This window comes from Psittacula echo (assembly GCF_963264785.1).
Source record: "Psittacula echo genome assembly, chromosome: 1".
Lineage (NCBI taxonomy): Eukaryota > Metazoa > Chordata > Aves > Psittaciformes > Psittacidae > Psittacula > Psittacula echo.
In genome coordinates this window covers 33,142,985-33,168,858 of record NC_137735.1, presented here as the reverse complement: position 1 = coordinate 33,168,858, position 25,874 = coordinate 33,142,985, and the positions used below count along the sequence as shown (strand labels likewise).

Sequence of the window (25,874 nt, the reverse complement as noted above, 5' to 3'; positions counted from 1 at the left end):
TTCAGTTTAAACCCCTTGTCTTATCACTACAGTCCCTAATGAAGAGTCTCTCTCCAGCATCCTTGTAGGCCCCTTTCAGACTTTCTCCAAGTCAAGTTTGTTTTGGCTGTGATGGTAAATGATAAGTGACCTCCCTTGTCTTTATCTCAACCCACAAGCTTTTCCATCTTTTTTTCATCCCCTGTCCTGTCGAGATGGTGGAGTGAAAGAGCAGATGGGTGAGCATCTGGCAGTCACCCAAGGTCATCCTGCTGCAGGTTCTTGAGTACTTTTCCAGACCAGGTTTCTTGAGACACTCCACCATTATGGATCCTTCTTTTCCTATTAGCAATAGCGATTAACTCCCAAAATGGCACTTTCTGCATATTCCTTAGGCACATCATATTCTTCCATTCATTAGATACTTCTATTTGGAACATATTCAGTATTTACTTCATCTACATCATTTGACAAACATTTTTCTCCCTGTAACCTTACCTATAACTATACACATGCTACACATAGCTGCATCACCATCAAACATGTTTGCTACATTTACTGCTACATTTACTGCTTACTCTGAGGGACAAAATAGTGAACATCTGAAATTTCATCCACATCTTTAAATAATTCCTGTAATTGGATACAGATGATCTATGGATATATACTATTTTTCTCATCTACATCAAAAATTTTAGAAGGTGTTTTATTTGTTCCAAATCCCCATTCCAAGTGTTTATGACTTGGTTATAACCAAGAAACAAGAAAATCTCTTCTCATCTTCCATTGTCTATTCAGACCTTACTATACAATAAGAGATGTCATTTTTAGTAGTAACTGCTAGAGCTGAAAAAATTACATTTCTGCTACACCTATTTTGCTTTCTGAAGAAATCAAACATTATAGCATATTCAGAATCATACATGTAGATGTTACCAGCTCAAAGTGATATTGCTGATTAAATTGTGAAAACAATAGAACAAACCTGTAATGCCCAACAGCCTTCCTGTCTTCTGGTACTGATTTGTAAAACCAATCTGCCAAAATTCTCATCAGAATCATGTATGTCATGAACACAAATGAGAAAAGATTTACCCAGTGTCCCACTCTTTAATACCTTTTAGAAACTGGCCAAACTCCATCCTAAAAGTAGTTAGTTGCTCTTCTAATTTCCACTTGCATTTATTACTGTTCAACTACATCACCACCTATTGTCATCATAACTTCACCTTATAGAAATATTTCTTCTCTGCTTACCACCAGATATATCCATAGAAAACTACAAAATCCCCCTTTTCAACCTTCATTTCGCTAAACTAAACAAGCCAAGCCCTTTCAATGTCTTTTTATATGTCCCCCATTTTCCTCATAATTCTAATAGCAATTCTTGGCAGTTGTTCAATTTTCATTTTCTCTTTATTGAATACAAGTGACCAGTACCTGAAGCACACAGTCTTTCAGGTAAGACCTCTTTAGGAACCCAACAGTGATATCCATTCTTCCCCATCTTTCCTGAATATAGCTTGATTGATAGACTGGGAATTAATCTTTTCCTCCCTCCCTCCCTTTCTTCCTCCCTTCCTTCCTTCCTCTCTTTCTTCCTTCCTCTCGCAACACTTTTCAAGTTAACCACTTCCTTCACTAATTCAAAGCAACTCCAAAGTAGAGATCTGAGATATCACCTTTGTTTAGAAAATCCAGTACCAAGTCAAAGTAGTAATATTAATTTTCTGTAATGTACCTTTCAAAAACCACTGCAGCATTTTAACCCCATTTAAATCCATGTCTTTAAGCTGCATTTCTATCTGAAGGTTTGAAGGCAATTATGGACAGCTTTATTGACCTGCAGTTTTCATGCTGACTTTTGCCTGCTTCTCAAATACTTCATTTTTAACTCTGTTGGCCTCTGGAACACCTCTTTGCTTTGTCTAAAATATTTGCTAATGAAGCTGCAACAGTTCTGAGAATTTTGAGATGGAAATCAGATCATCAACTCCACTTGAGTGTACTAACAACTTGAATTTCTGGCTTGTTTAACAGGCACTGCAATTTACATGCTTGCCTTTCATTATCACTCTCACCCCAATGTCACTTTTTATTGAGAAAGCATGCAGTTAGTTCTAGGTTGCTAGACCAATAATACCCTTTATCTTCACCCATATGAATCTTCATCATCTTCCCCTTAAATTTCTAAATTCTCTCCAAAGTGCTTATTCATCCAGCTAAATGTCTACATTCGTTCCTCTTAGTTGGGATAAATTTTCCCAGTACATATAGCAATTTACAAGCAATCTCCATATTCAAGTCCCTGAGCTCCAGGGCTGTTTAGCCTGGAGGAAAGGAGACTGAGGGGACACCTTATCACTCTCTAAAACTACGTGAAAGGAAGTTGTAACCTATTGGGTGTAGGTCTCTTCTCCAAGTAAGAAGTGATAGGACAAGAGGAAACAGCCTCAAGTTGCACCAGCAGAGGTTTAGATTGGATATTAGGAAAAAATTCACTGAAGGGTTATCAGGCATCACAACATACTGCCCACGGAAGTGGCTGAGTCACCATCCCTGGAGGTTTTTAAGTGTAGATGGGGCACTTATGGAAATATTTTTGTGGTGGACTTTCCAGAGTTAGGCTTTATGGTTGGACTCTTATGGGTCTTTTCCAACCTAAATGATTCTAAGATTCTACGGCTGAATGTACTATGTATTTTCTGTTTGAATTGAAAAAAACATTATTATTCTTCCACTGAATTTAAACTAAATTGACTAATGATCATCTAATCTGCAATTACTTTCTCTGACCTCCTGTTTTATAGTCGGTTGCCCAGGACCACAATGCCTTCTTACTCAACGACGGTAAGCTAAAATAACATTTTATTGTTTCAGTGCCATCAGGCAGCCAAAACATCCTGGAATGCAAGTACTAATAAAAGATCCTACAAAACTCACTTTTATTAATGTTGTTTACTAGAATTGATCATAGCTAATAATATTTCCAGACCCTGAAGTCTTTAGCCAAACAGTTACTCTACCAAAAGCATAGTAAAAAGCATCTGTGCTGCATCTAAAACCCTATCCATATGTTCGGGGCTTTTAAAAGCACAGTCACTGCAAGTCATATCCAAACTAACTTAATTTACTGTCATGGTCAGCAATAGAGGATAGCAGAGTAAGGTGCAAAAGCTGGTAAATACTCAGGCAGTCAACCTGTTACAAGTTGTAGTCACAGCAATAAATCTGATACAGACAAATCCAGGATCAACACAGACAATATAAATTTGATATCCAGTCTCAATACGTATCTACCTGCTGGAGAGAGCAGAACTGACCAAATGGATGACTGCTTCTCAATCCAGTATCACATCTGAAGCTGTAGCTGCTCTTCAGATTCCCTCAAAAATATACAGGCTTCTTATTGTAAAGCAAGTCATGCAGACAGAGTTATTTAAGACTGTGTCATATACTGGTTTTTTTGATTGCTACAGTAGTCAGAAATCACAAGAAAAACAACTTTTCCCACTAAACAACTCCAAACCAACTTTTTTTTCAAAACAACTTCTGTTTCCAAAACAACTTTTTTTTCATGTTGGTGTATTAGTTCTCTAAACCTTAACTTAAAGTTTTGATTTTTCTATTTGATAAAGACAGCTTGTACATTCACCTACATGTGTGTCAATGATACACAATTGCATGCACACACTCTTTCCCTAGCATCATACAGAATACAAGAGAAACCAGAAGAGAAGAAAAGCAAAACTCTCCTCCACTGCTGTGCTGGCTTTGACAGGGTTAAGTGTGAACTCCTCATATTCTACGTTTGTACTGCTGGTTCAGATAAATAGGTTTCATTTTATTGTTTACTTGTACTTGATAAGGCTCTTGGATTGATTCCGGTGGCTCACAATGCCTTCCAGGCACAGGATGTTATTCTTACTACTGCATCCAATGCCTTCCACAACCGTGTTTTTTTTTCTAAGAAAGGCAGGCATTGTGAAACTCAAACATCAGAAAAATCAGTTTCTCCATTTTTGGAAAATGAAGAAAAATCTGTGAAATAAAATCAATTCTATGCCAGTACAATAACCATAACAACTAGAAATATCAAGACAGAAAAAACTGATTATTTTTCCCTCTCTTCTATCAGTGTTGGACAATATGAAGGCTCTGTGGAATTTATGATTCACCTTGTTAACCCACAACTAGAAAAGGATCTAAACGTGTTCCAAATCACAGAAGCTGCTCTTCAGAGCAGGCTTAACCCAATCTTAAGCCAATTCTTTAACCCAATCAATTAGCAGCAGCAGCAGCTCAGGTTCCTGTAATTGAAAGAGTATGTCTCTCTCTTCATTCACCTACATCTCAGATATATTTGATATTAATGTACAGTGAACTCCAACAGGATTTGCATGAATTTGCACTGGGAAATACAATGAATCTGATTATTTCAACAGAAGGCTAAAATCAAGATTTTTTGCATCACTTCCTCGCCTTGTCACTGACTTGCATAGTCTCAAAACACCAGTGTGTCTCCGTATACCTTCATCTTTTTACCTAACGGAAATGCCAGTAACATTCCTCACTAAGAAACAATTTTAACAACTTCATTTTCTAATTAATTCAAAGAAGCCAAAGAACTGATTTATTATCCCTCCAGTCTGGTGATTGTATTGAACAGCCAAGACTGGGCCCATCTTTCCAGAGCACACGGAAATTTTTGCTAGAACAGCAATGCACAGGAGGTGATCCTGTTCCTGTACTCTGCTCTTGTAAGACCCCACTTGGGAGTATTATGTGCAGTTCTGGTGTACTCAACATAAGAAGGGCATGGAGCTGTTGGAGCAAGTCCAGAGGAGGCCCATGAGGATAAGGGGGCTGGAGCACCTTCCCGTATGAAGACAGGCTGAGAAAGTTGGGGCTGTTCAGCCTGGAGAAGAGAACGTTGCGTGGAGACCTCATAGCAGCCTTCCAGTATCTGAAGGGGGCCTAGAAGGATGCTGGGGAGGGACTTTTCATTAGGGACTGTAATGAAAGGACAAGGCGGAAAAGGTTTAAAATTAAATAGCAGAAGGTTAGGTTAGATATAAGGAAGAAGTTCTTTACTGTGAGGGTGGTGAGGAGGCACTGGAATGGGTTGACCAAGGATGTTGTGATTGCTCTATCCCTGGCAGTGTTCAAGGCCGGCTGGACAGAGTCTTGGTTGACATTGTTTAGTGTGAGGTGTCCCTGCCCATGGCAGGGGGTTTGGAACTAGATGATCTTAAGGTCCTTTCCAACCTGAACCATTCTATGATTCTATTTCTGCCTATGATCTTATCAAGAAAATGCAGAGGTCATTAAAATACCAAAAGCTTTAAGGTATTTTCCTACTTTCTGTGTGAATTTGGAGAATACTTTACCTACATGAGTTTGACCCTACGTTTCAGAACTTTAGAACCATTTCTGGTTTTTATACATATACTCTGGTCAAAATCTGCTAGAACTATTTTAAACTTCTCCTGACATATTCTTGAATCTCATCCAGCTCTTTCCTCCATGTTAGCCTGCTGTAAATTAGAGCTTTGGGACTGGCTGCACAAAAGAACTCCCACATTGCAATAGCAATGTGTTAGAACACCTGTCTCACACACCCTGCCTTCCTAGGGAATCCTGCTCCACAGAAATCACCCGAGGCCTCACTGCGGCAGTGGTCAACACCACCAGCAATATCTGTAAGCAGCAGCCTCTTCATCTGCCACAGATACCTTTAACAGAGCTTTCCAACCTTGAGCAAATTATGTAAGACCCCACCTGTAGTACTGTGCTCATCTCTGGGGTCCCCAACACAAGAGGGATGTGGACCTGCTCAAGTGAGTCCAGAGGAGAGCCACAAAGATGCTCAGAAGGCTGGAGCACCTCTGCTACGGAGACAGGCTAAGAGAGTTGGGCTTGTTCAGACTGGAGAGGAGAAGGCTCCAGGGAGACCTCAGAGCAGCTTCCAGTTCCTAAAGGGCACCTACAGGAAATCTGCAAGGTACATTTTACAAAGGCATGTAGTGACAGGAGAAGAGGGAACGGCTTTAAACTGAAAGAGAGGAGATTTAGATTAGATATTAGGAAGAAATTCTTCACTATGAGGGTGGTGAGGCTCTGCACAGGTTGCCCAGAGAAGTTGTGGATGCTCCATGCCTGGCAGTGTTCAAGGAAAGGTTGGATGGGGCTGTGAACAACCTGGTCTAGTGGAAGGTGTCCCTGCCCATGGCAGGAGTGTTGGAACTAAGTGATCTTTGAGGTCCCTTCCCAAACCATTCTACGATTTTATGATGATTCTACATTTAACTTCTTGGCTTCCACAACTGAGTAGCCTGTATACTTGCATAATGTTAAGGAGGCGGTTTTTAAAGTCCCTATTCTTGTCTGCGAGCTACGACTCGCAGTAACTGCTAGAAGAGCACTAGTGTAATCACAGAGATCACAAATCAGAACCTTTACTAACCTGAAAGTAGTATGTACTAGGATTAAACACACTGCCCATGGAGCTCATGACCTGGTGAGTAAGAAATGACAGAGAAGGTGTTTGCAATTGTGCCCTTCTTCAGAAGTTACATTCTGCCTCCCCCAAGGTTCCTGGAGGCAGCTAGTTGCGGTGGATTCACAACTCTGCATACTCTGTATGTATATAGAATGGACAGAAGTAACTGGTGCTTCTCAAATCAATATTAGTTTTTCTAGGCAAACTGTAATAGCATCATATGAAAGAAATGAAAGCCCTACTCACCACTGTTGTCACTAAGCCTCAAATCCTGGAACCAGGAGATAACAGATGCAAAACCAGAACAGAGCAGGGTGTCAAACCCTGGCCTCTGACATACAGGATGATCACTTAAGTGGCATGATAAAAAGGATGTTTGTGTCAAGGAATTTATGTCACATGTGCTAGTTTAGAAATACTTTATAAAACTCTTTGGCTTACTGCAGGGCAGTATGTTCAGCACCATCTTCCTGCATTCAGGGCCAGTTCCCTTATACTCGTGAGAATTTTCACACCTGTGCCTGAGTTTTCCTTTTAAATTAGCTGCTCATCAACTCTATTACTAAACAAACATGAAGCAGCTGTAGCTCTCAGACTATGATTAAAATTAAACCCTTCAAATCCTGCCTAGCTTAGAGAATCTCTGTACAGTTGTTCTCAATTGATTAACTCCAACTGGCTCACTACTAAAGCTAATCTATAAATTTAACAGTCTGAAAAAAAGCTTCAAATAAAGCATTTCACACAAAGGGGATCCAAATGATATTTCAAGTAAAACACAAAAAGATAATGCCACTAAAATGCTTTAAGAAAAATAAATAATTTATAGTTTTGCCTTAGAGCAGTTAAACCATGGATTATTTTATTGATTCAACATTCACTGTTGTTTTGCACAACACTGGAAAAACAGAATAATGCCCTTATTGGTCTTCTAAGGGAGGTAACAGAAAACGCTAGGAACCACAAACCAATCAGCCCACTATCAGCTGTACGCACCACTTGTGGCAAAATACTGAGTGCTTACCAGAGGGCTGCATTCCAGCCAGGCTACAGAATAGGTTTTCGATCTGAACTTTCCAGAATATAAACCCCTGCTGTGCAGTCAATGAAATAAAGTAAAAGACAAATAGGCCTGTTCCACAAGGCTGCATTATCCTGTTTAATCATGATGTAATGCATAAAAAATTATAGTGCTAGAAAGTTAGCTACACAGTAGGTGAACGAGTCTTCTGCATGAACTTTCAAAACATTTCAGGAAACACTTCTTTGCCTTTACAACTTCTCTTTTAAGAGAAAATACAAATCTACATGAGGACTTGCCTGCTGCTAGCTGAAACTTACAAATATGAGCAACACTAACCCTATCACACACTATCTTTTTCCTCATTTCTGTTTTAAACGGAAAGGTTTTGCCTCAAGATCCACATAATTTTTACTGGTATGACTAAAGGGCTGAATTCTTTCTATTCAGTGTTCTAGTTAAATTACCAGTATTTCACTGGAACCTAAACAGACCCATAAATGAAACTTCATTAGTATTCTCATGGCTCCGTTCTCCACTTGCTCACTGAATTCAGCATTTAAAGCCTGCCAATACCTTCCCCACAAGATGGAGCTGGCTGTGGATTCACTTTGACACTCTGGTTTCCATCCCCACCTGCCCATCACATCCTATGGTACACACAAAGTACACAACCTCTCCAAAAGAAACTCACAATACCCTTTAACAGTTATGAGACAATAGCCTGAGGCACTGCTTGATCCCAGCACTAGGGATCTGTCTCTGAGCCAGATGGACACGTCATAATCTCCATAAACTGGCACACAACTAAGGAAACTGCCTGATTCAGCTCTCAGGTTTGTAACAAATTTAGAAGCCATGCCAAATTAATGGTAAAAAAATAAAAAAAGAGAGATGCCCATAGCTCTTTATGGCAGGTGGGAAGAGATGAAAGGCAAAACTGGCTGACTGTCTTTTAGGGGTGAATGAAAGCTCAATACAGCTTGCAGCCTGTGTAGAGAAACTTACTACCATTCAGCAGGAGGAAGAAACAGAAGACCCCAAGGATCTGACCGTCCAGACATCACCCAAGAGCATCACATTGCTTTTCTCATGCCCAGAGCAGACCACAACCCCAGCAGTAGCCAAAACTATGTCACCAATCCAGCCAGGATTGTTCCCTAGATTCTCTGCAGGGAGACACTTTGTGGAGGCATAAGGCAGTCCTATGCATCCAGATAAATGAGCACTCTGTTACCAACATGAAAGGAGGCATTCGAATGAACAGCTGTCTCCAGCTGCTCTTTCTCTGTCCACTAGCAAGGGACTCAAAGGTAACCTTCAGGAAACCATACCACCTCCAGATAACTTTCATCTGAATCGCATTCCCACACTGACATGCTTCTCTGTGAAGGCAGTACTGGTAACAAGGCTTAAACTTAATTTATTCTCAAGTTTAGAGAACAGCAGAGTTAAGGTGCAGAAGCTGGTAAATACTCAGGCAGTCAACCTGCTAAAAGTTGTAGTCATGGCAGTAACTCTGATACTGACAAACCCAAATCAACACAGACAGCGTAAATTTGATATCCAGTTTTAATACGTATCTACCTGCTGGAGACAGCAGAGCTGACTAAATGGATGACTGCTTCTCAATCCAAGGGGGATTCACACAGCACCCAGGAGCCTCTATTTGTCCATTTTTTAGAGTTGTCACTGTCATTTGGTGGAAAAATGCTCTATTTGCAGGCATGGGTAAAGATAGCGCTGAGTCTTATATTCTTCCAAACCCTTGGTTTTTAATAACTATTGCCTTGGACTCATATTGATCCCACAGGGCACTTTTGTTTCCCAGTGCTTTTAACATATCAGGTCACCATGTGGTCAGTGTTAATGTTTGTTGTCTTCCTGTGAGCAATCTGTCTCAGGCCATAACCCAAGTGTGACACAGGAGTACAGTAACTCTGAACTGATGCTGAAGCGTTCCAGACTGCTGCAGTAAACTACCATGAATAGTGTTTCAAACGGTATTTGAAAATATTATGTGGTTGTGAACCTTGACTATTACACACTGCTACCAAGAAGGGCAGTTCCTTACACACTTTGTCAGCCTCTTAGAAGAAGCCTGACCTATGCATAAATATCCTCTTCTTTTTAATCTGTCCCAGTACAGCAGAAGAGCACTGAAGGACCATTAAGAGTGGCCAGGCTTGCAGGGCTCACTTCTTGCCTCACTCCAGAAGACTACCAACATTATTCTTACACTAAAAATCTGTTCTGCTTAAACAGTGTGACTGTGTTCATGTCTTTTGGGGTGAAAAGAAATTAATCCTTTGTCTTTTTCACTCCAACCTCAGCCAGCTGCAATTACTATCCTCTCACATCCTGTCCCTGTGTGAGGGGGCCTCTGCACTTGCTGGGACAGACTGTTTGCCTTGCTCAGAACAGAAGGAATCTCCCTATCTCAAATGGAAAATGAGGTGCACAGCTATGGTGTGTATAGCCTACATATCTGACCAGAGATTCACAGGCTGTCCATTGATAGTGCTGAAGCCCTGGGCAGCATGGTATTTCTTTTAACTAGACTACTTGTGGCTTTCCACTGGTTAGTGGAGAAAAACACATACCCTATTCATGGATCTGACAGAGCTAGACATTTCATACCTCTCAGATATGGCAGTTCTGGACATCTCAGGCAGTGATGAGACCTGAACTAGATCTCGGTCATCTGTAACAAAGACAAGCACAACAATGGACTTTACCAGTGCTAAGCTGTTCCTCTGGAGCCCAGAGTAACCAGATCTCAAACTGATTCCTACCCACCACATGACTAAACACCTGAAGCAGGTCTGAGAGAATTCCAGATCTAGTGCTCTGGACTGGTTACAGCAGAACCTCACACACACCTTAGGGACTTCACCCCCCAAACAAGCCAAAGAACCGTATGGATATGGCTCAGTGCTCCATTAAGAGGTTAATTGTATAAATTACAACCCACCTACTGCACATGCCAGAAACTCTGCCTGGATAACTCCCTAGGACTCTGCACCAGACAGACAGTACTCTGGGATGCACTGAAACACCTTTGCCAACCTCATAGACTTCACCTTTTAAGATCTAAACCAGATCGTGTCTTGTCACAACATAGTTTCATGAAGCTGTCCCAGCAAAAAGACTATTTTTATTTTCAGCAAATTAGATTTGGGATTTTCAGGAGCAGGAAAGACCCCTTCAGCAAAATAAAGCTGAATTGAGAAAAAATATTTCATGCTGCACGCAGACCGTAAGAAAAGCACTGTCGGTATGTTGTGGGGAAAACAGCCTGAAAGCAGGTGATGCATACTGAAACGTTTTCTCTCCTTTTCTCTCAGGATGAGAATATGGGAAGATCAGCAGTTTCAACTCCCACTCACTTACCTGCTGTGACAGGACACAAGCCAACAGATGCTGCCAGCTCAAAGCACCCAACAATCACCAGTCAGGTTGAAAAAAAAATCACAGCAATGCCTTAAAAAGCTGTATGTTAAAAAACAATAGATGTGCTCTTCTTTTGTTCTGCCTTTCCAATTTTTAAACCCTTACAATCAGTTTTTATGTCTCTTCTTCATAACCACAAGGGACAGGAATTAAGGATTACATTGCATTTTTTCAGTGGAAGCTAAAAATTTGACATCATTCATTCATTCATTCAAGTTACAGAAGCTTTAAAAAAAAAAAAAAACAAGCCAAGCTGCATTGGGAAGGTGAATGCTGCCACCTCTGGCTACCATATTTCAAAACAGTTTCCATATACTCTTTCTGTGGGTTAGAAACGTTATTTCCTAATGTCAAGAAGGAAGGCATGATTGCAGACTCAGAACGTGTTTTGTTCTACTTGTGCTGCTTTTAGAAAGAGTAGCACAAAATGCTGGGCAAAGCAGACTTACTAGGTATGTGATGGGTAAAATTAAACACAAAAGTACAACAAGATACTGACGACAGTCCTGATAAAGCAAAGATCAGGAAGTCCCACGTTTGCCATTCATCTCTAAACTGCTGCAAAATCAAATGAACAATGTCAGCATTCAGAGGCACTCTGGATGAAAAAATAAGTAGGACATTCTGAGTCAGGCTCCACAAATGAGGAGGAGTTAAGTGTATTTATTTGTCTTTCATATTTGATCCAAGAAGGGGAAAAAACCCATAAGGGGAACCACTGCCACTTACATTTTACACATTTACAAGAAAGTGAGTGGACAGGGATAATGAACAGCTCAGAATTCCCTCCAGAGCTAAAAGCTTTTTCTATCTTTGCCTAGACTATGCAGATACTGTATCTTTATGTAATAGTCTACAGCTCTCCCTTCTACCTCCACAATTGCTAAGTCTGTACAAAAGAAATTTTTACAAGACATTCACTGCCACTACAGTAGTAAAAACTGCCTTTCTACTAATGGAAGAGCATCTTCATTCAGGACAAATTATACAGAATCAGAAGCTATACAGGATAAGAGAGAGGAAAATCACATAGAATAGCTCTTCAAATTCAAATGGGCATTGAAAACAATCATAGCAAGTAAATGTTCCAGTCCTATCAGAGAAAAAAAAATGCAGAAAGAAATTACATAGCAATCCTAGGGGAGAGGAAACGCAATTTAAAGAAGAAAAAGTGTGCGGTTTTATGGCCAGGACTAAAAATGAACATGCTGCCACAGATTCATTTTCCTTTTAAGTCCTGCCAATTCATATATCTATTGAAATTGTAAAGGACACTCACGTAGTCTCAAAGGACATGAAGTAAGAAAAATATACAGCTCAAAGGGAAGTCACATATCCTTAAGGGGGGGGGAGGGAGTCTTATCCTCAGTAAGTTCCTTTACTGTGAAGGTGAGTACACCCTTCCCAGACCATGCAAAAAAAACAAAAAAACAAAAAAACAAAAAAAAAAAAAAAAAAAAAAAAAAAAAAAAAAAAAACCCAAACAAACAAACAAACAAAAAACAGTAGTTAGAAACTGTATTTAACTCAAACTTGATCATAGGCTAACAAAGAACAACCGCAACAGTGCTACATATACATGAAACAGCAAATCTTTCCCTATGGATCCTGTGGCTTTCCTAATGAGATAAACAAACTCAACCACATGCAACAAGGGAAACAAGGCTCACTGAAGACAACAGAAAAACCATGTCCCTGAGCTGGAAAAGTCTGTGTATGAACACATAGCACAAAGCTGGTAACTTGCCCCAGAAATCCCATCATGTTTAATTTATAGCTGAGTCCGCATTTGCCATAAAGTCCCAGTGAAAAAGGGAAGGGTTTTCAACTGCATTTCAGTCAAACATGCCAGCTATTTGTCAGGAAACATCAAAAAACATCAAATATGCTCAACTTAAAGAATCAAATTTCCATCTCATAAAAACTGAAATTTCAGTATATAGCAATAGGTTGCTGCTTAAGTACTGGAAGTAATGCAGTATATTTTTTCACTCATTAGTATCCTATGATTTACTAGGAGCTTTTCCTTACAGACCCTTTTCTCCATGAGAGTTCCCGCCCATCTCTAGTAAGATGGGAGTTCAGATTGCAATCCAGAAGTTACAGGTCTGTTTCCTACTTACCTAACAGGTTTCAGAACTCATCAGGGTTCAATTATTGCTGTGACCTTCACCTGTCTGTTAAATTGGAAGAAAACTGGTCAGTTAAAATAAAAATTAATAAAACCCCCAGACTAACAGGCAGAGAGAAAAACATGTTCATACACATAGGAAAAATTTCCTCAGTATGTCAGGATAAAAATCAGACCAATTAGTGGAAAAAAATAGTGGAATTTGAAGTACACATGCTAAGCCATTTGGGATGACAAGAAGAAACCAGCAGGCCTGAGCCCCTGTAAACACCATTCAGAGTTGCATGAGACTACAGTACATTCACGGTTGCCTTTTCATTTGTCTTTTGCATTCCCTCAGTGTCCAGCAGAAAGGGATCTGGTAAGTGCTCTGTTTCCCGCTGCCAAACTGCAGAGAAGGGTCTCAATGTTTGTATAAGCAGACACTGAGAAGGTCTGGCCAGCTACAAGAACTTAGCCACAAAACTTTACAGAGCAACAGCACAGGAAAGCAATACAGAAAGCAATCAGGCAATGCAGAAGATGCTCAGGAGCCACAAGCAAAACAGGTCACTGTACCAGGGATGCTGAGGACTGGGGGATCTGAGCTAAGACTCCATCCTGCTCCTGACAGGATGAGAAACTCTTCCAATTTTCCAAATATCCTATCTGCTATACCATAAACTGAGAAGTAGAAATGCCATTTTGAGACTATCTACTTACCTGTGCTAAAAACTTAATGCTACATTTTAGAGTTTTGAAAAGGTAATTTCAGGACACGTTTAATATTTAGAAGCTATAATAAAAGCAATTTCAGCATGCAGCATTGAAAATGGCAAGTATCAAATTAGCTTTTTATTTACATCTGTCATGTCACTGTGGTATGCACCATCATGTCCTGGGGATGCTTCAATACCATCACACAACTGCTGTTGAACATTATGAGAAACCACTGCAACATTCCAGTGTATGTACTTTGTCCCATTGGGGAAGAATCAAAATATCATTGCTCTGGTGCTAACGCACATCAGAGTGCACTCCTTCTGTAAATGAGTAAACAAAACCATATCAATCTTGGCTGTTACACCAGTCACCAGCTTAGATATTTCCCAATGGCTCCACACTTAGAAATGGAAGCACAAATAAAAGCACATAAACTATCTGTCAACTCTGCTATCAAGATTCTATGATTCTATACACTCCTTGTCTGCCCTTTTAAGCTTGATTCTATGATTCTAAGAAAGCTAATTCAAGCTTCTCTGGTTTGGGGACGCATTTTTGTATTTCCTAACATAAATAAACAAGATGGAAGTAAACTCCAAAGCTCCCAAGTTTTGATTCAGGCTTTTATGACACTAGGCTATCGATACTCATGGACACTCAGTTTCAGCCCTACACTTCCATTCATTCCGAGTTTCTATCGGAAACATTGTAATGATCCCCTTCAAACGTGAACGATGAAAGTGCACATTTTGCAAATGACACCTCAGCCAATCTGCCCCATCTACATGAGAGATGGCAAATGACTTCACTCTTCAGGCATTCAAAATAAAACGCACATGCGGCAACTTCCAAGCTGGCAGGGAAATCCAGTCATTAGAAAAGTGATTTGTTTTCTACATTTGCAAACACAAAGGCTCCATTTATTTCCACTGCCATAAAGAAAATGAACAGTTAGGGGTTTTTTAAACAATCATAGCCAGGACATTTAGAGAATGTTTTAATTTCAAAAATACTAACTAGCAAATTAGTGTTTAAATAGTTTTGCCAAAGTGGTACCATTTTAGATACAGCCTTCTAATAGATGGCATTTCTTTGCCCTGTGGAAAGATGTTTTACTGTCTTCTTTGTATACTGGAGTGATGCCTACTTGTTGCTGGAGTCACTAAATTAGAGAAGAAACCTAGACTATGTGAATTTCAAATAAAATTATAATAATTAAGAAGATATATTTTACATTATGGGAGCATAAAAAAAACTACATTTCTAATAAAATCACAAATTTACGGTATCTGTTCTTCTGCTGCCTTTCCCTCTTATGCTTCATAATGGGGAAAACAGAATAACAAATACAGAAAACAGCAAACATAACTGATACAGCCTCATCCTGAGAAAGCTTATAAACATGCTTAACTTCAAACAGAGTGAGTTGCTTAATGGAACTCACTGGGATTATTCCCAATGCAAAAACGTAAACATGCGTGTAATTCTTTCCAGGAGCAGGATAAGTAAAGGTAATCTGTAATGAAAATAAACTACTCTCTTTTTTTTTTACATCTCTTAATCTGCATTTATTTTCGTGGCTATAGCAGCATCTGGTGGGCAAACAGAAAAATAGGTCATGCACTTCCATCATATGATCTAATGTATTTTAAAACACAAACTGGTTTTACTTGCTTTTGTTTTTTTAACGTTAACAAGAAAAACATCACCTTAATGTACATAATTCTTAGTAACTTTAAAGTTATTACATCTCTTATAAAATGCTTTATATTCTTAACCAGAAGCGCTCAAGGCATCCTCTCCCATCTTACATGGCAGGCAAATGCTTACATAGCTCGAAGAGCTGGTCAGGCTGTGTCAACGTACACTGGCCCACTTTGACAAGAGAATGCAAATACCCCACAAATGCTAAGTGGTCAAAAAATAAAATCTACCACAAATAAAGTTGGAAAGTTAAGTAAGTAAAGAAAACACTAAAGAACCCCTGCAGATTTCCTCTCCACAGAATTGAAGCCTTAAAAGAATTCAAAATAAAACCCCAAAATAACCAAAACACCAAAGGGCAAGTAAGCATGCAAGGATGGCTGAGTGATCGGCATGCTGACAGGCATTCTTTTTTGCTTCACTAACTTCCTTTCTGCTTTCTCCTAATTCCTACATAATTGCTTTCACATTTTTCATATTCCCTTTACTAAAATTTCTGCCTTACAGGCATATCTGTTTAGAACCAGGAAAAAAAAGTATTTAATGATAAAATGAGATTCAAATACAATTATATTTGCTAAAATTGCTTGATGCTGAGGCTAGCTTGAATTAATTTTCAAAAGGTTGGGGACATGAGAATGTAGAAGAAACACGAATATACTGACTAAAATGGTAACTTCCTTCCTCATTTGACAGAGAAGCCCACAAGGGAACTGGCAGATTAAGTGGCCAACCCATTATCAATGCTGTGGCAGTCCACTGAAGTTCTTGTTGCCTGGAAAAGGAGAAACATAATCCCCACCTCCCCTATGAAGACAGGCTGAGAGAGCTGGGCTTGTTCAGCCTGGAGAAGAGAAGGCTCTGAGGCGACCAGTACCTAAAGAGGGCCTCCAAGAAATCTGGAGAGAGGCTTTTTACAAGGGCATATAGTGGTATGACAAGAGGGAATGGCTTTAAACTAAAAGAGAGGAGATTTAGATTAGATCTTAGGAAGAAGCTCTTTACTGTGAAGGTGGTGAGACACCATAACTGACTGTCCAAAGAAGCTGTGGCTGCCCCATCCCTGGCAGTGTTCAAGGCCAGTTGGGACAGGGCTTGGAGCAACCTGGTTTAATGGAAGGTGTCCCTGCCACGGCAGGGGGATTGGAACTAGATGATCTTTAAGGTCCCTTCCTACCCAAACCATTCTGTGATTCTAAAATGTTTTAACAGTGAAAAAGACATTGTATCTACCACCAAAACCAAGGAAGCAATCTAAGGATCAATCATTCTAATATTCGCTGTAAAATTCTAAGTACCACAAGATCCCTAGAATTCAGGCAACAACCGCTAGAAATGTGAGAATAGAAAACAGAATGTACTTGAGGATGAGGCTGAAATCAACTAATGGATTGCTAGTAATCTGGCTAGGTATCTCAATCTTGTATTTGGAAATCTGGATCTCCTCTGGTCCTTCACATACAATAAGATCTGCACAACCTTCACAACCGGACTGTATACAAGACTTTGCTAACACAATACTTCCCTGACTGTAGCTCTATGCAGAGACCAGAAGTGCCCAACAAGCTGTCCATCACTGCCTGCAGCTTCCTGTACTGACTAGTTTTTTAGCTGTTACTGGAAAAACTAATTGCAAGATACAGGTTCAATAAACCAATAAAGTCACATACTGCCTACTACAGCAACACACTGCTTCAAGCTGTCCAATTTCCGAACACTGATCAAAGAGATGACTTCTTCCACTGACAAACTGCAACAGAAGTAGACACTAACAGGAAAGCAGAACACCACAGACACCAAAAGAAGTATTCTGGATTTACACATCGCAGCAAATTTCATTCAAGTATTGCTTTTGCTGACAATCTCATGCCTCCTCTCAACTGCCTCTTCCCCAAAGCTCCAAAATGGGGGACTTGCCAAAAAAGTCCAGGAAGTCTGTAACTGTCGCTTTCATTTTACCTGGCAGGTGTAACAACTCCAACTTCACAGATAAAAACATGGGGTTAGTCACATCAGACATGTAGATAGAAATTGAAAGCATTTTGGTGAGAAGGGGCAGGGTCCTAGATCCAATCAAGTATCTGTGGAAGCCACCAGCAGTCATCCACAAACTCCAGGGTCATTCACTGGGACACTACACATACAAAGCTTTATCACTTGGCCATGGCTGCAGTGATTTTAAAGGCCTTGACATAACAATGTATGAGACTCACATTTCTTACTTGTAGAAGGTACCTCTGAGGTGCTGAGAACTTGCAAGCATAGACAGGTGATGAAATCAGAAACCAAAAGGAAGCAATCCAATGCAAGCATCTCTGTACGTGTACCTGTTAGACAAGATTTGACAAGGATGGTATATTTCACTTGATCAGCTAATATAATCATCAGACAACCTTTAGGCACAAACCCCCTTTCATCAGTGTGAAGTAGAAACAATGGAAGACTAAACACAAATTACTGCTCTAATTGGAAGCCTAATCACATATGTGCTAGCAATGTCATTCCCCAAAGATGCAGAGATACCTGTTGAGAATGTAACAAGTTAACTGTGTGAGAAAAGGATGGTTATGTTCCTAGGGAAAAACCTGAGGTAGATCTTAACTCTGGAATTCCAAGCAGCTAATAAGAAAGGAAAAAAAAAATATCATAAACCTCATTTTTCCTCTAGTTTGGTGTAGCTGGTAGCCTTACAAGCTTTATTTCCCCAATCTCCATCCAATTTCCCCAATGCTCCAACCCTGGCAGAGCTCAAGGCCAGGCTGGACGGAGTCCTGGGTGACATGGTTTAGTGTGAGGTGTCCCTGACCATGCAGGGGGGTTGGAACTAGATGATCTTAAGGTTCTTTCTAACCCTAACTATTCTATGATTCTATGATCTGTCTTCACGGGCTTACCTAGAAGCTTCTTCTCCTCCATCAGCACAGCCCCAAGTCACATCACCCTTGTACTGAGACACTCGGGCCTGCTGCCCCTAGTAGATGGCACAGGGCCAAGGGTTCTGCGGTGCATCCATCAGATAAGCTTTTGAATACACATCTGAAAAGGTTGCTAAAACACACCAAACAGGAATCTGTAAAACCCTCACTCCCTAGCGCCAAGACAACCGGTGGCACCAAGCCACACTTATAAAAGGGGGAAGTGTCGGGGAACACGCTTTTAAACGTGAATTTAAATTTTTCTTTACTCTCCCCCTCAAAAATGTGTGTCCGGGCCGCGCTACGTGCGACGGTTCCACAAAGTGGCAGTGTGCGCATGCGCGGGAAGCAGCAGGACGCGGGCGGAAGGAAAGGTTTGTCGCTCCGCGGCTTCCGTAGGAGCGCATACCGATGTGTCCTTCTGTATTTGCCGTAGCCGGACATGGCCGAGTATTCCTGCGTTAAATCCACCAAGCTCGTCCTCAAAGGGGCGAAAGAGAAGAGGTGAGGAGTAGGGTTGTCTGCCGGCACCTTCTGCCCCTGGTTTCCCACTGCGGCAGGCGCCGGGACCGGCAAGCGCGGCCGGGCTCCCCGCTGCGCCGGGGGCCGTCGGAGACTGGTTAAGGGTGGGGCCTGGCTGTGCTGTGCCGTTCCCCCGGCTGCGGGTGTGCCTGAGCAGGCCGGATAGGGCAGGGCTCTGGGACTGTGAGCCCCTTGCTCCTGTCTGGTGTCAGTGACCCGCTTCGGTGCGGCTTGGGAGCGAGGCCGTGCGAGAGAGCGGGCTTGCTGGGGAAGGGACGGGTAGGAGGCACGTTCTTAGTTCTTTACATCTTTCTGTGCAGCAAGAAAAAGCACAAGGAGAAGAAAAGGAAAAGGGAAGAGGATGCAGCAGAGCAACTTGATATTGTTGGTGAGCTGCTTTCCAGAATTACATGACAGTGTGGAAACTTGGGGATGGCGAAGCTGAAGAGGTTGTTACAGGGCTTTGCAAAGAAAATGTAGCATTTATAGAGATTTGTGACTGTCTCAAGACATGTTATTTGTATGTTGGGGTTTTCCTAGACTGCAGGTGGAACTTCTGACACGAATGGGATGGATCTTCCACTTATCTTTTTAACTGAAGCATGTTCTTATATAATCTCAAGCTACTTATCAGCTTGGATCTTTCTTCTTTTTTTTTTTTTTTTCCTATTTTCTCTCTAATAGTATTTGCTTCAGGAGGAGAAACTTTAGGACTGTAATGCTGTTATCTAGTGAGCGCATTTCTATGTAAACGACTTACATCTTCTGTTACTATCACTTTGAAAATTAGCGATTGGATTTCCTGTGCTTTCTGTTCTTACTCTGCCACTAGTTACTTTCTGACTGCATTCTTTAGTTCACTCAACCTTCTATCCTTTCAAAAGGAAAAGAGTCTTGGGGGGCCTTGTTTCTTGGATGATGTATTAAATCTAATTCTATATTCATGAGTGGAATGTTTAGGATGTATAGGACAAGACAAATAACTATATGTTGTATAAAGATATGGGAAGATAATTTCAGCTCAAGGCAGAATAACCTGCCAAATTTACCATGTGTAAAAAAGATATGTTCAGATTAATTAAAATTAGTTATTACCTTAATTAGGTAGGAAGTCTTTGTAAAACGGTATGCCAGGAGAAAATTTTACTATTTAACAGCTACAGATGTCGTAATTCTAAGTCATACATGTGGGTAGGGATACCTCTAATGTTGGTAGAATACTGTAGGGCTCAAAAATTCAAACACAGATTGGCTTGAATAACCTAAGCCTAAGATTACAGCTCACCTGAAGTATTTTAACAGCAAGATGAGCTAGTTTTTCTGTTTCTATTGGAGAAGCTAGTAATTGGATATGGCCCCTAAAATGGTCCAAAGGAAAAAGAAAACACAAAATACCTTCCTCGCAAGGTGTATATTTGCTGCTGAATGGATCAGCTTGCTCTGTGGACTAACACAAAGAAGGGTTGAAGTGTAGGAGCCTGTAACTAGGGATAACAGGGTGGCTGGAGCAGCAAGACATCCCAGTTCAGCAGCAATACTGTTAAGTTTGCTCTGTGCTATAAAATAATTCACAAAGATCTTGAGATGGCAATAGAAGTTGTATCTCTAGAATTTCAAATCTCAGAGAAGACACTCCTAGAAATACCATCTGTAACTATTGTAATCAGAAGTTGTAATTACCCTACTAACTCTCTTTGTATTTTAGGAAACTGGTGGGCTGTCCGTAATTTTGGTGAAATTACGGGAACGATAGCTATAGAAATGGATAAAGGAGCTTACATCCATGCCCTCGACAACGGCTTGTTTACACTTGGAGCACCACATAAAGGTTTGCTACAGAAAATGTGGAAATAAGTAATTTTAATAATGAAAGGCACAGGAGCGTAAAATGAGCTTGATTTAGAGGCAAGTAGTTTTACAGCTATAAAGGCTTATTACAAATAATGCAATAAACCTAGCCATAGCATGCAGGTGACTTAAACCTAATGACTGTTGGTTTCACTGGTCTAGGTTCTTGCTGGTTTATGTGTACAATAAATTGAACTGCGTTGGAGATGATCACCTGTTAAAGGCCATACTGCTTACTGGATAAAAGGCAGTATAAATTTTATTAAATCCTATAAAATCTTTATGGTGTCATTTCAGGAGTGGAACTCGAGGGAGATGAGTTTCAAGGCTTATTGCTGCATCCTCATCTTAATATATTTGTTTTGTTGCTGCACAAGTGGGCTACTAATGTGGTCGAATAATTAGCTTGTCCTTACTTTGAATTTAAGAGCACTCAGTCAGACAAGGAGTACTCCAGAACACTGAGCTGTGTTTCACCTCCACTGTGAGATCAAAGCAATGATGGCAGTATTCTCTCCTTTCGGTTTTGAGTAGCTTTTAGGATACCGAGTTGTGTTACCATATCTGAACCTTAGTACATTTTGTTGTGGAAAAATATCATTACAAATAGATGAAGGTTTTCAAAGCCACCTGGAGAATTATGAAACATTCTCAACTGTAAATTACTTTATACAAGGACTGTCTTTATTTTGTCTTGCTGTAAGCACTCTTAAATACATGAAATGAGCACCTGCATTACTTTCTTAAAGTGAATATTCAAAAAAGGAATTTTTAAAGAAATAAAATATTGCAGCTTTCCATAGTACTTAGCAATGGCCATGTTTAATTCTTTTTGAAGCTGCAGTATTAACAGGCTAAAATACTGTACGTTTAATACTTCATACTTAACTAATGGAAAATTCATTCCTCAGATGATGAAGGCCCTAGTCCTCCTGAACAGTTTACAGCAGTAAAGTTGTCTGATACAAGGTAATTACTGAACCAATGTTACCAGCTTTGATACTTGTTATCTTTATTTCTCCTGTGAATAAACGTTTTTATATTCTCTTGAAATATATTGTCTAGTAAAAAATGTTTGATGTGTTAGATACTGTGAATTGCTTGAATTAAAAATTCTTTGCATTTTCTCTTTTAGGATTGCTCTGAAGTCTGGTTATGGCAAATACCTTGGTATAAATTCAGATGGACTTGTCATTGGACGTGCAGATGCAATAGGGTCAAGAGAACAGTGGGAACCTGTCTTCCAAGATGTAAGCAGTTTGGAATAGTTCATTTGACTTTCTTAGCTTTTGACTGTATTTTAAATTAATCTATATGGATGTTCTTTGCCTGTCAAGTAAAAAGCCTTTTGCAGTCTGTTATATATTGTAACATTTAAACTTCTGGTTTCCCAGCTGCAATGCATTTCTATAATTGGAAGCTCTTAGAATAGTTCAAGTTAATGCATTTTTGGACAGCTATAAGCATCTTAAGAATGAAGGAGCCAGCAAGTCCGCTGGCTAGTGATTGACATGTCTATACATAAAAGAATAAAATGCATCTGCAGAATTATTTGGTATATTGTAGAGAATAAATGTTATGAATCATGGATTATGTGCAAACTCTTTATACTAACAATATGTGATATTATATCTGCAGAAGAAAATGGCATTACTAGCAGCGAACAGCCGCTTCATTAGATGCAATGAAGAGGGAGACATAGAAGCCAAAAGCAAAACTGCAGGGGAAGAAGAAATGATCAAGGTAATCTATAACTTCCACAATTACTTTGCAATTGGCACAGATATTCAAACAAGCAGGTGTCTGTGTGCTGTAAATTACTGTTAATCCAGTTATAATAGCTTTCTATAAACTGTAAAGTGCTTCGGTCACAAGAAAGGTAAATGAGGTGTGGGGCTACATTAACCGAGGTACTTCCAGTAGAGGTAGGAAGATACATTGCCACTACAGAGGGCAAGAAGAAGGGAGGGGGCAGGACAGTCTGTGTGATAGTCCGGGTAGTTCTGAAATAACTTCTTGGTATGGAAGAGATAAATTATGACTGTAGGAGGGACACAGAAGGTTTACCATGATATGCAGAAGGGGAGATGTTTTAAGTAAGAGAATGTAAAAAGACTCTATTGACTTGATCTCGACGTGGAAAATATATGTGTTCCTTCAGTTACAGGTAGGTATCTGTGAGAGCAATAATACTTTTAAATCAGTCTCTGAAAAAGGCATTTTACCCCTGCTAAAACTAAGAACTGTAATAGTGCTTCTCCGAGACGAAGGCAATCATGTTTTACAGTAGCTTTGAGGATCACATTTAATATTTCTCAAGAGGCAGCTTTTGCTTTTATTGCAGTTGTTTCTTGTTGTAAATTAACCAATTTGAAAGGTGTGAACTTTCTTTTACTAAGGATATGTTGTTGTCTTTACCTGGAACTTCTGGTTTTAAAAACAGAGGCATTTTCTGTTCTGTTTTGTTTTTCTCTCAATGACTAGATTCGTACTTGTGCTGAAAGAGAAGCTGAGAAGAAAGATGATGTTCCACATGAAGACAAAGGAAATGTTAAACAGTGTGAAATCAATTATGTGTATGTAGTTCAGAGCAGGTTCAAGTACTTTTTTGCACTTCTCTTTGAGGCTGTCTTTGGACGGGCCAAGCTCCTACGCAACTTCTCACTCTCTTTCCCCTCAGCAGGACAAGGGAAGAAAACAGGATGAGAAAGCTCATGGGTTGAGATAAAGATGAGGAGATTGCGTACCAGATACTGTCACAGGCAAAATAGACTCAACTTGTAGAAAATTATTTAAATTTATTGTCCATGAAAGTAGAGATTTGGGTAATGAGAAACAAAGACAAAAATTAAAACCACCACGTTTCCTTCACCCACCTCCCAGGCTCAGCTTCACTCCAGACTACTCTGCCTGCTTCTCCAGGCAGGATGGGGGTATGGGTAAATATATGAGACCTTCTCTCTGCCACTCCTTTTCGTGTCCCACTTTTCTCTTGTTCAGGCATGGTCCTCTCCATGGGCTGAAAGGGAATATTCACTCCACTGCCTGAAGCACCTCCCTCACTCTCCTTCTCAGTCCTTGATATTCACACTGCCATCTCAAAAACTTCTGGTTTTACCTGTCCTCCTCGGCCTGTGTGGCATTTTGCCTTTTCTTAAATACATTTTCACAGAGGTGCCACCAGCTTTGCTGATGGACTCATCTACATCCTGCAGTGGCTCCAGCACAGGGCAGGTCCTGACGCTTTCACACAGAGACCATCCCTGAAGCTCCCCACTACAAGCACCTTGCCACCTACACCCGATATACTTTCCCTTCCTGACTTATCATGCTAGTAGTTGAAGAAGGAGCACTTTAGAACTTGTAACCCCATCATGCTAGTCGTGTAGGGCTTACTCCCATTTAGACTGAAAAAAAAACCAAACAAACCCAAACCCCTGAATATCTTCATCTACAGAAGTCTTAGGATTTGGTACTGTAATAGTTTGCTTGGTTTTATTAAGCCAGTTGTCCACTGTGTAATAGAAGTTAAGATTCTTATCACAGCTGTTTCTTTAAAGTTTTCAATAAAGCAGTTACACTCTTTAACTTTTTTTTTTTTCCTCCCCTTACAGAAGGAAATTCCAAAGTTTTCAAGACAAAAAGCTTAAAATAAGCAAAGAAGATACAAAAGCCCTTAGAAAAGCCAGGAAAGAAGGCACTTTTCATGAAATGCTGCTTGACAGGTACTTTGGAGTACAGGAAATAATGTCATGATTTAAAAGCTACTACGAGATGGATTATAGTAAACCTGGGGTACAAAAGAGAGCTACATTTCATGGGGTGGGGTGTTAAGCATTTCGTCTTGGGTCAGTGATCGGCCTGAGTTCTGGGGTTGGCTTCTTTTTGTGGTCTGCATTTTCACTTCTTAAACTGAAGCCTATAGGTTTGGATTTCCCAGAAATTGTTTCAGAAAGCTGTAAGTAGGCTGTTCAGTCTGTTTAGTACAGAAGAGTTGAAGGATACATCTTTTTAACCACAAAATCAAGCTATTTTAACATTTTCAGTATCCATGGCACCAAAGCATTTTGGAGAGTGGAAAGCTGCATTTTAAAGAGAAATAGCATTTATTAAGAACACTCTTCATGCAGTCTAGTAGGAATAATCTTTTTCTCCATGTGAGCTGAGACTATAGAAACTGTCTTGGATTTCTAAAACATTTTGTATCAATATATAGCAGAAATATTTGCATTAATTCAGTTGGTGGAATGCAGAAGACTATTCTGATGATAGCAAGTGATGAGAGAAGACTCCTGGGACATCAGAGGTTGAGTGTCAGTTTCAAATCACACTGAATCGGAATTGCATTCCTCAGGGTGGAGAAAATGCAATTCATGATGATTTGAAGGGAAAGACAAGGTTAACTTTAGACATTGCAGTTCTAGCTCCTTAAAAAAACAAAGTTAATTAACTTTTAATCCAAAGGATTGTTAAGGTTTATATGTGCTTTACTGAAGTAAGTTTAAGAAAAATTGCTTTGAGGCAGCTAAAACACCTTGGTGTAATTATATTTAGTCTTAATCTAAATCTTGTTTCATTACTTTTTCCATACAGGAGAGCAAAAGTGAAATCGGATAGATACTGCAAGTGACAACCAGCTGGTCCATTTTCTTCTGCAGCTTTGATGATAGTGTCATAATTGAAAACAAGAGTAAAATGTTTTGTAATTATTTTTTATTGAAGGAGTTTTGCTGATGTTTTTATTACCTTATTTTTAAAGGATTGCCTGAGAGTTGTAATTAAGTGTCAAACTAATGTCACCTTTTACTAGTGAATACTATTATGCTTACTCAAACTACATGCTATTGAAATAGTGAGATAATTATTTAATGGGAAAGAAATTGACCCACTGATTCTTCCAAAGCTGATGAAAGGAACCTGAATGAAGAGATAGGGCAGAAGACATTAAGGGCTGAAGAGAACGGTGATGAAGTTCAAAAGCAAAATATGGTTAACACATTGAACGTGTAAGAAGTATGTAACTACTGAACAAGAAGAAATAATTGAAAATGCATGTCTTAGAACACATCCTCTCAGATCCTGAGTAGGACATCTGTG

At 39.9% G+C, this 25,874-nt stretch overlaps 1 protein-coding gene and 1 long non-coding RNA gene across 2 annotated transcripts; one reads left to right on the top strand and one right to left on the bottom strand.

The window, feature by feature from the left end:
* Positions 1-11,346: 11,346 nt before the first annotated feature.
* On the bottom strand, positions 11,347-18,894 carry LOC308223379. The gene is made up of 4 exons (XR_013957274.1): positions 18,817-18,894; positions 17,706-17,819; positions 13,079-13,132; positions 11,347-12,355 (listed from the first exon to the last, which is right to left on the bottom strand). It is a non-coding gene; the product is annotated as an uncharacterized lncRNA (long non-coding RNA).
* Positions 18,755-25,498, top strand: FRG1 (FSHD region gene 1). The gene is made up of 9 exons (XM_080622208.1): positions 18,755-18,911; positions 19,250-19,317; positions 20,635-20,757; positions 21,689-21,746; positions 21,913-22,027; positions 22,416-22,520; positions 23,262-23,353; positions 24,392-24,502; positions 25,371-25,498. Exons 1-9 carry the CDS (start codon positions 18,850-18,852, stop codon positions 25,405-25,407), a joined length of 771 nt encoding a protein of 256 aa, XP_080478334.1. The 5' UTR covers positions 18,755-18,849; the 3' UTR covers positions 25,408-25,498.
* Positions 25,499-25,874: the final 376 nt, after the last annotated feature.